We start from the raw sequence: 14,446 nt of genomic DNA on the forward strand, positions 1-14,446 counted from the left end.
AATTCACATACCATACCATTCAGCCATTTGAAGTGTATAGTTCACTGATTTTTAATATATTCACAATTAGTAGTCACCAGTGTTCCAATACATTACTTACCCTGTAACTGTCATCCCCCAATACTCCCCTCGCCCTCACCTCTAAGAAAGTATTACTGTATTTTCTGTCTTGACAGATTTGTCTGTTCTTAATGTTTTTTTTTTTTTTTAAATTTATTATTATTATACTTTAAGTTGTAGGGTACATGTGCACAACGTGCAGGTTTGCTACATATGTATACTTGTGCCATGTTGGTGTGCTGCACCCATCAACTCGTCATTTACATCAGGTATAACTCCCAATGCAATCCCTCCCCCCTCCCCCCTCCCCATGGTAGGCCCCGGTGTGTGATGTTCCACTTCCCGAGTCCAAGTGATCTCATTGTTCAGTTCCCACCTATGAGTGAGAACATGCGGTGTTTGGTTTTCTGTTCTTGTGATAGTTTGCTAAGAATGATGGTTTCCAGCTGCATCCATGTCCCTACAAAGGACACAAACTTATCCTTTTTTATGGCTGCATAGTATTCCATGGTGTATATGTGCCACATTTTCTTAATCCAATCTGTCACTGATGGACATTTGGGTTGATTCCAAGTCTTTGCTATTGTGAATAGTGCTGCAATAAACATACGTGTGCATGTGTCTTTATAGCAGCATAATTTATAATCCTTTGGGTATATACCCAGTAATGGGATGGCTGGGTCATATGGTACATCTAGTTCTAGATCCTTGAGGAATCGCCATACTGTTTTCCATAATGGTTGAACTAGTTTACAATCCAATGTTTTGAATAAATGGACTCATGCCATATATGATCTTTGGTGACTGGGGTATTTCACTTAGCATATTTTTGAGATTCATTCACGTTGTAGCATGCATTAGTATTCATTTGTTTTTATTGCTAAATGATATTGTATGATTATGCCACGTTTTCTTATCAATTGTAAACACTTGATTTGTTTTTATTTTTGACTGTTAAGAATAATGCATTATTCTTATTATTTATTTATTTATTTATTTATTTATTTTGAGACAGAGTCTCGCTCTGTCCCCCAGGCTGGAGTACAGTGACATGATCTCGGCTCACTACAACCTCTGCCTCCCAGGTTCCAGTGATTCTCCTGCCTCTGCCTCCCGAGTAACTGGGTTTACAGTCACGCGTCACCACACCTGGCTTATTTTTGTATTTTTAGTAGAGGTGGGGTTTCCCCATGTTGGCCAGGCTGGTCTCAAACTCCTGACCTCAGGCAGTCCACCTGCCTTGGCTGCACAAAGTACTGGGCTTACAGGCGTGAGCCACTGCGCACGGCCTGTTGCTGTTTTTGAGACAGTGTGTCACTCTGTTGCCCAGGCTGGAGTGCAGTGGTGCAGTCTCAGCTCACTGCAGCCTCCCCCTCCTGGGTTCAAGTGATTCTCCTGTCTCAGCCTCCTCAGTAGCTGGGACTCCAGGCACACAGCACCACACCTGGCTAATTTTTGGTATTTTTAGTAGAGACGGGGTTTCGCCATGTTGCCCAAGCTGGTCTCGAACTCCTGAGCTCAGGCAATCAACTTGCTTCAGCCTCCCAAAGTGCTAGGATTACAAGTGTGAGCCACTGTGCCTGGCCAAGAATAATGCATTATGAACATTCGTGTACTAGTGTTTGGGCCTATGTTTTCATTTCTTCCGAATATATACGTAGGCATGGAATTGCTGGCTCATGTAACTGATTGGTTGGTTGGTGGTGGTTTTTTTGGTCTCTTTTTCACTGCTTTATTCTTGTTTGCCAGTATAATGCCAGTACATTTTAGGTACACAAGTAGATGTTTGAATGAATGAATGAATGAATGAAAGAAAAAGTTACATTAATGGTGCCTAGAGCTTATTATTTGGTAAACATTGATGTTCTGTTTAACCCAGGAATATAGCACTTATTTGTTATTAGTATTTTGTATATATCTTCAACTAATAGAGGATATCCTGTTTTTAAGTTTTTGTTTGTTTAAGATTTAGTTGGGTACATTTGAAGATTTGTTACTTGGGTATATTGAGTGATGCTGAGGTTTGGGATACGAATGATCCCATCACCCAGGTAGTGAGCATAGTACCCAACAGTTAATTTTTCAACCCTTATCTCCTCCTTTCCTCCCCTTCTAGTAGTCCCGTTTCTGTTGGTTGCTATCTTTATGTCCCTGAGTACCCAGTGTTCTGTTTGTATATATGATATGATTTTGTTCTTTTGTATGGCTACAGATAACTATGCTTAACATTTTCAGGAACTACCAGACTGTTTTCCAAAGTAGCTGCAGTATTTTACTTTCACATTAGCAGTGTGTATGAGAGGGTTCCTTCCAGTTTCTCTGCATCCTCACCAATACTTGTTTTTGCCTGTCCTTTTGGCTATACTTATTCTAGTGGGTGTGAAGTGTTACTTCCCTGCAGGTTTGGTTTGCATTTCCCCAATGGCTAGTGCCATTGTTCGTCTTTGATACACACTTTGATAGTTTGTATGTCATCTTTGAGGAAATGTTTGTTCAGATTTTTTACTCATTCTTAATCAGATTATTTTTATTGAGCTCTGGAGTTCTTACTGGTAGAATTAGATAAAAGTCTTATGGATGTATGATTAGCAACATTCTACATGTTGTCTTTTCACTTTTTGATAGTGTCTTTTCAAACACAGAAGTTTTAATTTTTAAACTCTCGTGTTGCATAATGATGTTTCCATAAATGAAGGACTGTATATGTGAAGGCAATCCCATAATATATTTTTACTGTACCTTCTCTGTGTTTAGATATGCTCAGATACACAAATACTAACAGTGTATTATAGTTGCCTACAGTCTTCAGTACAGTTACAGACTGTATAGGTTTATGGCTTAGGAGCAGTAGGTTGTACCACATAGCCAAGGTGTGTAGTAGACTACACCATCTAGGTTTGCGTCAGTGCACTGTTAGGATGTTTGCAAGACAAAATTGCTTCACATGTTGCTCAGAACGTAACCTTGTCTTTAAGCAACACATAACTGTATGGTAGAAAATCGCCATAGTAATACACACATAATAACGTATATTACCTGCTACTACCTGCACATAGAATGAATGTTATGTGTAATTTTCACAAACTCTTTGTAGCACTGTGCTAAAAATATGTAGCCCCATATATATATATATATATATATGTTTAAGATAAGCTATGGCAGTGCTGTTTTTTAAAGGATGAAATTTGTTCACTGTATCATCTTGTGTTTATGTCCGCCCCTTCAATGGTTGGACCTAACTGTTAACAAAGGAATCTACTTAATGTCATTTGTTTGTGACAGATATAAGGCAGATGTATTATATATATGTAGCATTATTGTCAGTGGTGAGATTTTTCCAGGTAGTGAACATTTTGATAAAAATGTTCCCAAAAATGACGTTATTATAAACTAAAGTTGTATTGATTCGTGTGTAAAAATGAGTTAAGTTTTATACAGTACAATCTGCATAGCAGCTATATTCCTGGAAGATTCAGCATGCTGTGCTAAGCAGATTTTGGTTCTAGACTCAGTTAATTACAAGCAGCTTATTTTCAGACATTAGACAGTTCTTTGGGAGACATGTATAATGTACAGTAGGCATCCCTGGCCCCCTTTCACTAAGTATTAGCGCACCTTCATCTAGAGCAGTGCTTTCCAGTAAGTCAGATACGCAGTTTTAAGTTTTTTTAGTAGCCAATATCTGGAATTTTAATTATATTTATTATTTAACCAAATATAGCTAAAATACTTCATGTAATCAATATAAACATATTAGTGTGATATTTTTCATTTGTTTTTCCCTAAGTCTTGGAATCTAGTATATATTTTACACATACAGAAAATCCCAATTCATATTAGCAATGTTTCAAGTGTTCAATAGCTATGTGTGGCCAGTGACCGTCATTGAATAGCACAAATGTAGAGGGAGTAACTGTACAGCCAACTGTCAAATTGTTGATACTTCTTGTGATCCACTTTTCCCTCCCCCGAGAGACAAAGCCTCGTTAGCTGTAAGTTTTGCTTTTCACCACCAGGTTTCTTGATATACAGTTGGTAAATTGCAGGATGCCATTATTATAAGCTAAAGTTGTATTACTGGTTCATGTGTAAAGATTTTTTTTTGGTCAAGGATAATGCTTAGAACTTCATTTCCATTTCCATGTTCTTACCCCCAAATAGCTGCATTTTTATCCTAATGGGTTTTTTTTTTTTTTGCATTATTATCTCTTGAAAGTAACTGATAACCGTGCTGAGCTGCTTGCCTGTGCTATTCAAGTTATTAGTACTCTGATAATAAAGTTGCATAATTTTGAATGTCTTTGTTCCTATTTTTCCCATAAGACTTTTTATTTTTAATATGCAGTTTTGCAGAATTCAAGATTTTTCAAGGAAAACATTTATCGTGTTATAGCAAAGAATACCGTATAGTACAGATATGTGGCTCTCTTGGTGATCCCTTTTTAAGTACTCTGGCTGCTGGTTAGGAGTGATGAAAGGCCAAGGACCCTGAAAGGTAGTACAGCATTCAAAGTAACAGAGGCGGATCTTTGGAAGGTACTGGAAAAGGCTTAGGAAGAGAGCTGTAGAGTATAATCATCTCTGTAAGTGAAGAGGGTATGATCATCAGTTTATTTTTAGCATATTGCCTTCTCAGGGGAGATTTTTGAGTGTCCTCTACTATTTGACTTTGTAAACCTGTGTTTCCCAAAGTGTGGCCTGGGTGCTAACTACACTAGAGACATCCTGGGAATGCCTGTTAAAAATTCAGGTATTAAGCCAGGCGTGGTGGCTCATGCCTGCAGTCCCAGCACTTTGGGAAACCAAGGCAGGTGGATCACTTGAGGACAGGAGTTCGAGAACAGCCTGGCCAACATAGCGAACGTCTCTACTAAAAATACAAAAATTAGTGGCACGTGGTAGCGTCCACCTGTGGTGCCAGCTACTTGGGAGGCCCTGAGGTGCAAGGGTCTCTTGAGCCCGGGAGGCAGAGGTTACAGTGAGCCAAGATCGTGCCACGGCACTCCATCTTGGGTAACTGAGAGATCCTGTCTCAAAACAAAACAATTTAAAAAAAATTAAAAATGACTGTGAATTAGAATCTCTGAGAAAGACCACCTTGAAATCTATAATTTTTAATATACTAAAGATTCAGATCCACTACTGAGTTTTATTCATTGCTACCTATTTTTGCTTTTGTTTGAAAGCAGTGTGGGATGGTAGATGTCCTTGAATTATTTCATTTAGTATACAGATATGCCTGTTCCTTCCTTAGTGTCTTAAAAAGAATTAAGACTTCTAAGTCTGTGGATCTGGTAATATATTCTGGTGGTTGTCATGGTCTGAATAAGGACATAAGCAATATTTTGCTCCTGAGTAGACTGAAAACTGTTGTTCCACCTTTTCGAAAGCTGATGGCCGTTCCCACTGTCATTTAATTGTATAGAGTTGTATATCCTCCCTCTGCTTTCCCTACTCCTAATGTCCTGGTTCCCTTTTGTAAATGGAAGGGCATTGTAATTGCTTCATGTCCATTTCTTGCTGAGTCAGGTATGTTTTGATCAATTTTTTTGGACCATTTTCTGATTATTCTCCTAGGCCTTCACTCTTTGAAACTATAAGTTATAAGTTGTAGTCCTTCTCACACTTAAATTTTAGCTTCTGAAGTTTTAGAAGATGCCAGATAGGGATTATTCTGTCAGAAATACTGCAGATTTTGTCAGGGAAAGTGTCATTCTCTTGTACCGACCCTTGGACTCTGGTCTGAAACTAGCATCCAGTCATGTTGTTACATCTCCATTTTATAATCTGCCATGGTTAAGCACTGGAAGGGAGAATTTTGCTCACCATTTAAGTTCTTCGAGTTGCAAGCTTAAGTATAGAACCCCTTTATCTGTCCTGCCCTTCTCCCAAAACCGAGTCATTTCCAATAGCATGTTTTCTTAGACTCTTCTAAGACTTAACTTTATCAGTCCTAGCTTTAATTTCTTGAGATTGGTTTAAATGTACAGCATTTAAAAACATTTTTATCCCAGTTATTCACTGATACAGTGTTTCTTGGGTAGATGATTTTTTTTGTCGTTAAATAACGAGCTTTTCCTTGGTAATATACACAGTGCGTAAAGGTACTTGACTGTATAAACAGCGCTACCTCCGTTGCTTCTTTGGGTCAGTGTGTGACCCGATGAAGGAATGGAGGCAATGCTGTTTATACAGTAAAAAGTAACCTTTATGTACTCTCTCACCAGCACTCTCTCACCAGCATGTATATATTATCTTCCTTTGTGTACTTGAATACTCACTGGATTTGGGATTGAAATTCTGAGTTCAAGTTTTATGCATCGGTTCTTCTCTTACTGGATATGTTCAGAAGTCTTACTGTATTCTTTCTCTTAGCCTTAGATTCTGTATTGTAATAAGAGAAATCTAAAACTTGTGGGGTCGCATATAAAAATTCATGTGATATTTTAAGATAGATTTAAAAGGAATTTTGTGTTGTAGCACTTCTTTTCGGTATGGCACTAGAAAATCATAACCACCATTACCCCAGCCCTGGGGAGGATGCACACAATCACTTTGTTGTTCTGCTTGTGTATTACTTCAGTTTGGAATGAGTTAAGTAAAAGTCTCAAATGAAATACCAAAAAAAGTATGTAAGGTAATATAAGCTGAAGCTTTTATTATGAGACAGTTAATTTTGTTTACCTTATTATTGGCATTTTATTCAGGGGCAAATCTGCGCTACCTTCAGGTCCAAAGGGCATCCTTCTGGTTGGAATCTAAAGATGTATTGCCTGCCATGCTTTGTATAAAACCTCTTATGTAAATTTGAAATCTGTTTAAGAATGTTAGTTTATTCTTAGTCTTTTACAAAAATGTCTTTATCTTCTCACCCATTTGAAGTTTTGTTTTTGGTAAGCAGTTTTAGTAAATCTCCATAGAATGTGGAATCTGGTCCCTATCCAAAAAACTCCTGTCTTTGAAAATAATTTCCCCATCAACAACTGATTCTATTTTCTCTTTTAGAGAAGTCTTAGGCCGGTGTGCCTTGATGCTTATAAAGACTTTTGATTATTATGCTGTGCCTTCTGAGGACGCATATACTAGATCTAAAAGTTAGTTGGTAACTTCCATCAGGCTGGTGGAAAGCATACCGTTTCTTTAGAAGTATAATTAATTGGAATGTTTGTCAGTATTTGAGTTTTCATTGACTTTAGGAATAGTTACTAAAGTGGAGTGAATTCCTGGATCTTAACCTCATGAGAGGTCAGTGGACCTCATTTATAATACACCTTATGTTTGTAGAAAACCTGTTATGTGTTTCAGTAAACCTTTAATGTGGCACTTCCATTTCGTAGATTTAAGCATAGAACATACTGTTCAAGAATGTGTGCAAATAAATGTCAGGGTGGGGTATCTAAACCAGGCTTTTTAATGGATTGCTCTGGGGTTTATTTCAGTCAGTAAGATTAGCTTTTTTTCCATCACTGTCGACAAACTTAGGGAAATTTCAGGGAAATCTCAACTCCGCGAGTAGTGCATATATATTCTAGTAATCCATATTACTAGTTCTACTTCTTTCTTATATTCAGTTGTAAATCTGATTTTTAAAAAATCTTTGGAGTTATATCTGAAAAGTAGAAATTTCAGCATAGATCTCATATTTTCTTTAAAACTTGAAGTGTTCATTTTTCTTTGTTACTAAGCATTTTGGGATCCTAAAACCATTTGTGAGGTTTGGTGAGTCTCTTAGACTCTCAGGACTCAACATAGTCATTATTATGACTGTGACTACAGTGGACAGGTGCAAAGAGAAAAGGCACACGGGGCAAAATCTGAAGGAATCCAGGTGTAAGCTTCCAAGAATTCTTGCCTAAGAGAGTCATACAGGATGTACTTAATTCCTCCAGCAACAAATTGACACACTTGTGGAATGTTGTCTACCAGGGAAGCTCACTAGAGATTTAGTGCGCACCGCTTTTACTGGATTTGGTGAGTTATATATGTACTCTTCGCCTTGCATGTACCAAAATTTCAGACACCAGTAGGAAAGCAGCTGTTCAGTACAAAACATACTATATACCCAAACAGCTTAGGTACAATGAACAATTCTTTTTTTTTTTTCCTTTGAAAACAGGTTCTCATTATGTCACCCAGGCTGGTCTTGAATTCCTGGACTCAAGGGATTCCCCTGCCTCTGCCTAGTCTGAGACTACAGGTGCAAGCCACTGTGCTTGGCCTCAGTGAGCACCTCTTTCACATCTTTATCAGTTACGATTGTGAGATCCCTCCGGAAATTTAGCTTCCCACATGTCTGTCAAGGGCCAGCTGTGCCAGAAAGCCTTTCTAAAGATAGCAGTCTCTGGGCTTCTGCTAACTTTTCCTGCATACTCAGTCTTTCCCACCCCCCCCCTTTTTTCTTTTCTTTTTTCTTTCTTTCTTTTTTTTTTTTTTTTTTTGAGACAGAGTCTTGCTCTGTCGCCCAGGCTGGAGTGCAGTGGCACGATCTCAGCTCACTGCAACCTACCCGCCAGGTTCAAATGATTCTCCTGCCTCAGCCTGCCGAGTAGCTGGGACTGCAGGCACATAACCACCACGTCCAGCTAACTTGTATATTTTTAGTAGAGATGGGGTTTTACCATGTTGGTCAGGCTGGTCTCGAAATCCTGGACCTCAGGTAATCCACCCACCTCGGCCTCCCAAAGTGTTCACCTTATTTTTGACTGATTTCTTCTTGATTGTGTTCATTCTTAGAGCTTTTATTGAGAATTTATTTCTTGCTTTCTGTTATTATAAGGGGGTTTTAGGGTGTTCTCTCTATATAAATACAATACTGTACAGCAAGATAAATCAAAATAAGTAGAAGAACCCATCAGGCGTCTCAAGCATCAGGCTTCTTAGGAAATGTCCTCTGTCATACCACCTACCTTGTTCTTAAGTAACCATTGTAGTTAGGTAATTCTCTTTGATAGTGTGTGACGTAATTCTCTTTGATAGCGTGTGACATAACTAGTTTTCTTGGGTCTTTGAATCTGCTTGTAGTTTCCATTGTAAGCAGACCTTTATCTGAGGGTAAATCTTGGCCATTGCCTTTTTTCCTTCCATACTCTTACTTCATCCATGAACTTTTAGTGCTTGCTGCTTACATACAAAGCAGTTAGTCCCTCTCCTACCTTTGACCTGTAACAGAAAACACTTCCCAGTCCACATCTACTTAATCCTTTTCTTCTGAATTCCTAGTTCTATATTTATCTGCGGACCATTTTCACTTGGATATCTAAAACCTTATAGTCATCATCTATCTGAGTTCACCTTTGCTCTTACGAGCATTTAGTTGTTTCTGTTGATTGAAATAATATTCCTAACTCATTTCTACATTTATCCACCCTGGTTCTCACTAATAATTCCTGGACCACTGGAGCATTTAAATTGCTCTCTGCACTTTTTGTTTTTGTTCATAATAGTGTAGCCTCCATGCCACTCCCAGATGACTTATTAAAAAAAAATACCAGTTCGATTATGTTACTTTGTTGCTGAAAAATCTAGAATTATGTGGAATGAAATTGAAATACTAACATTAGACTTCTGTGGTGAACCTTTTTGTGTCATTCGTCAAAGTGTTTTTGCAAGTCTGGTTTTTCTTAAAGCAAGAGAAACTTTTTTCTCTGGTCACTGGCATATACAGATTTTCATAAAACCTGAGTTACTCTTAAGCAATTTTTAGATAGAGTTGGACCTGTTAGGAAAAGACTCTTGATCATCTTTATCATCTTATAAGTGAGCACCTTCCCTAAGACTCTTTAACTTCTTGAAAAAAGTCGATGCTGTTTTATTTGAAAAATTGGCAAAGCTATTAAAAGGCAAATAGGGGAAACTATTAGGAAATTGAAATACAGTTGCAAAAACATGCTGATAACAGTAACTTTTAGTTCTGTATCATTTGAGTTCTTGTGCCTTTTTTCTGTGAACGTTGTACTTCTATTTTTCTCCAATAAAACTTTAAGAAAACCCAGAAGTTGCTACAAATGATAAAGATAAGGTTTTGTTTCTCTCAAAAAGGTTTTGTTATATGCTGTTCCAGGGCATATAAAGCCACTTCTTTAGTAGGTTCACAGATATTTTATATACTATAAAAAGTATGACTATGTATATATTCCTAATGCTTATGTAAGGTGTTCATTTAGAGATACACAATAATGTATGATAGAAAACAGATTAAACATTAAATACAGTTTACTTGTAATTCACTGTATTGTTTATTTTCTTAAGGGACCAGTTACTCTCCACAAGAAAATTCACACAACCACAGTGCTCTTCATAGTTCAAATTCACATTCTTCTAATCCAAGCAATAACCCAAGCAAAACTTCAGATGCAGTAAGTATTATAAACATGTCCAGTATTTTTTCTTTGGAATTTATTGCCAAAACAAAACAAAACCCATGGGAAGTCTTATAAAATCTAATGTCTTTAAAAAAAAAGTTTGAATCACAGTCTTAATGTGTTTACTTGATATTATTATCCTATTTTAAACCAATGAGCCAGTCTTTTTAATGGAACTGAGCGTTGTGAGAAGCTAGTATCTTTGGTATTACTTAATTAGGATTCCTGTACAAAGCAATGTTTTTCCGTTGTGATATCTGAGATAAAAAGAACTTCAGGCTGAAACTTCTTATAAAGTGGTCTAACTTAAGCTTTCTTTCCATAGTGTGTAAACTCCTTATAGGATATATTTATTATCTACTGTGTCTTACACACTCTCCTAGACACTAGGGATACACAGTTACCTGTCCACAAGGGCGTGAAACCCAATGAGGGATTTTAAATATTTTCAGAAGGTTAGGTTAATGACATTAACTTATTTTGAATTTTTTAAGTCGTAGGTTTCAATGAAATTTTTAATTCACCATAGAATAAGGTTTTAATTCACCAGGCATATGCTAAGCTGAATATATTATAGAATGTGGCCCGTCTTAAAGGAAATTTGGGACCTGCGGTAGAGACAGAAAAGTAAACAACAGTGCCTGTTAAAATTGCTTTGGGGTGGCACTCAACACAGGACTCCCAGCTTGGGTGAGGAAGATAGTAAACTATAACTAATGCTTCCCAATAGTCTGACTATAACTTAGGCAGTAAAAGAGCTCTGGAATTCATAGCATACAAAGGAATAGAGCTCCTAACGATGTAGAAGTGTAAAATAGTGTAGCACATTTAGAGAACTTCTGGGATTTTGACGGTGTGGGAAAATGGCAGGAGCTAAATTTACAGAGGCAAGTGGGAGGCATATCATGAGAAGTTCTATGTCATGCCAAGGAATATTAATTAGACATGTATAAGGCAGTGGAGAGGTATTGAAGGATATTATCAGTAAAATAAGATCATATTTGCAATTTAAAAAATTATCTCAGGCAACAGTATGGAAAATACATGATAGGGAAAGAACGAACAATGAGAAGGCTGTCAGAGGTGTAGGTTGAGTCCAACAGATTTTGCTTTGAGTATTTGAGTGATCATCGTGTCTTAATTGACGTTGAAAAACCTTCAGATTGTTTGTTTCTTTTTGAAGCGGTGTGAATAGTACATTTCCATAGAAAATTGAGACATTAGGATAATATTTGGATAAAAATAGATAGTATTAGTGTTCATTTAGAAAATTATACTGTTGGCCAGGCACTTCACTAGTGGCCAGGCACGGTGGCTCACTCCTGTAATCCCAGCACTTGGGAGGCCAAGGCGGGTGGATCACTTGAGGTCAATAGTTCAAGACTAGCCTGGCCAACCTGGTGAAACCCCATCTCTACTATAATTACAAAAATTATCCTGGTGTGGTGGCAAGCACCTGGAATCCCAGCTACTTGGGAGGCTGAGGCAGGAGAATTACTTGAACCTGGGAGGCGGAGGTTGCAGTGAGCCAAGATCACGCCATTGCATTCCAGTCTGGGCGACAGAACAAAACTCTGTCTCAAAAAAGAAAAGAAAATCATGTTGTTGTAACACAGAATTTAATATATGGGATTGGTTAAGCAGATAACTGAAAAAAAAGGAGGAACCCTGAGGTAACACAGTAATCACCACTCAGGGCTATGGAACAACAGGATGAATTTGGGGTTTTAGAACCTAATAGTCTAGAGGAGGAGCCCCACAGAGCTCGTGGTAATACCTCTGAGGGTATGGTGAAGCTAGTTCTAGTGGTGGGATGGTAGCCCAGAGCTGGTAACAACTGTGGCTGATCCTTTCTCCTACCTTTCATTCATCTAATTAATGCTTCTAACAGGAAGGAAGCCACCTGGCTAAATAGAGAGTAATTTGTACCATCCCAGCCCTAGCATCACAGAGTGGACTATCCTAGGGGGTAGGATTGGGACTGAGAAAACAGTCTTGCTAAGTACTTCATGCATACTATCGTCAAACTATTTGTGATGAGGCATTTCCTTTTTCCTTTTTTTTTCCTTCAAGTAGGGGAGGGAGGATTAGGCCGAGTGGGGAGAAAGGGGAGCAAATCATTTTCAGTGAGATGTATATTCAGGATTTTAGAATGAATCTGCCTGTTTTCCTGGAAAACATTCTATTAATTTACAAAGTAACACCTGAAGTTCCACTTGTCATTGACAGTTTAGGTTTGCTATTTGTCTACTCTTACAGCAGCAGCCCTTGTGGGCATTGTTTTTTTCGTAAAACACAAATGCAAACAAAACAAACACCTCATTCAGGGAAGACAGATTTTGATTATTTGGATTTTAGAGCAGTGGGTTTAACCCATTGAAATCAGAAAGAATAAATAGTGGGCATCAGAGAAGCTTGAATGATTCAAATCATAAGGGTGTCAGGGAACTTAATTATGTGAGTGAAAGTTGAAGACCATTACTAGAACAGATAAAATGTTTTGTGTTTCTGGAATCCGGGTTTTGGTTTCTGTTGATTTCACCTGTAGGTACATAATTAACTTACAAGTAGTGGTCTTTTGTATTATAATGTACATAGTGGGAATGACACAAACAGCCCTTACAAACTGTAAATTTAATCTTACTTGAAAAGTTGGCTTTAGAGTTATCTACACAGATACTTGGGTATGTGGGTGAATTTTTTTTTTTTTTTAATCAAGTTAACTATTAAAAGCCAAGTTGAAATTATCTTTTATTTTCAGTATCAGATTAAGGCGTTGACATTTAATGTAAGTCCTATGACAAACATTTATTGTGGGGTGTTTACCACAGAGCCTGACTTCTGGTAAAGATCAGGAAAAGGTTGGTGAATGCCTCCTTCACAATAAAAATCATGGGAATGTTGTTGCAGTGGCTCACAACTGTAATCCCAGCACTTTGGAATGCCAAGGCAGGAGGGTCACTGGAGGCTTGGAGTTTAAAACCAGCCTGGGCAACATAGGAAGCTGCTGTCTCTTTTTTTAAAAAAAAAAAAAAAAAAAGCTAAGTGTGGTGGTGTGTTCCTGTGGTCCCAACTACTTGGAAGGCTGAAGCAAAGCATTGCTTGAGCCCAGAAGGTTGAGGCTGCTGCAGTGAGCTATGATTGCACCACTGCACTTCGAGCCTGGCCGACAGCAAGACCCTGTCTCAAAAAAAAAAAAAAAAAAAAAAAAAAGGTAAAATAAAAAATCATGGTATGACTGGTAGACTAAATTAGTCATGCATATTTGATTTTTGAAAGGGGGCTCTGAATTGTTGAAAAAATACTGCTTATTTTTATTTAAAAACACTGTAATTGAGATTTTCCCTTCTAAATACTCTATGCCAATTTTAATTTGCCGAGATGTGCTTAAGTTCAGTCCTGTATGAGTTTGCATTCATATTCCAGCTCCTTTTGTTATCAACTAAGTATCTGCATACTTTGAAGCTTTTGAGTCTTGAGCCAGGAGAGGTGCTTGTCACTTGTAGTCCTGGCTACTCAGGAGACTGAGGAGGGAAGCTCACTTGAGCCCAGGAGTTAAAAACCAGCCTGGGCAGAGTATAGCAAGACCTCATCTTGGGGAAAAACGGAAAGAAAAAGTTTGAGTCTCATCAATATCTACCATATTAAAAATTAAAACTGTGAAATTTAAATATTTCATTTAAAATATCAATTGTAAACCCATTATATGGTAACATATGTAACATCTTTATGAAAAGTAACTAATTTTTAAAAAAATAGATATTGAACATCTTGGTAATATTTGACTTAATAGAAAAAGACACTTAGAATTTCATAGCTTCCTATCTGCTGCTTCATTCAATCTGTTGTGATACATCCAGTGTTATGTTAAGCCTCTGGGTAAACTTCACTGTATGCTTGTGATAAAATGAGGAAGAAAAAAATCATGTTAGTATTATTATGAAAATAGTTTTGGTCTTGTGAAAGGGTCTTGGGGTTCCCCAAGGTTTCCTGGATAACACTTGGAGAGCTGCTTTAGAGCGTAT

General features: G+C 37.7%; 1 protein-coding gene across 10 annotated transcripts in view; it reads left to right on the forward strand.

Annotated features, from left to right (window-relative positions):
- WAC (WW domain containing adaptor with coiled-coil) overlaps positions 1-14,446 on the forward strand; it is a 91,258-nt gene that overhangs the window by 41,842 nt on the left and 34,970 nt on the right. For all 10 annotated transcript variants that reach the window (XM_008002659.3, XM_073018830.1, XM_008002653.3 and 7 more), the window contains one exon: positions 10,309-10,415. In XM_008002659.3, coding sequence (XP_008000850.1) covers positions 10,309-10,415 — 107 coding nt within the window. The remainder of the gene's footprint in view (positions 1-10,308; positions 10,416-14,446) is intronic.

This window comes from Chlorocebus sabaeus, chromosome 9, assembly GCF_047675955.1.
Source record: "Chlorocebus sabaeus isolate Y175 chromosome 9, mChlSab1.0.hap1, whole genome shotgun sequence".
Classification (NCBI taxonomy): Eukaryota; Metazoa; Chordata; class Mammalia; order Primates; family Cercopithecidae; genus Chlorocebus; species Chlorocebus sabaeus.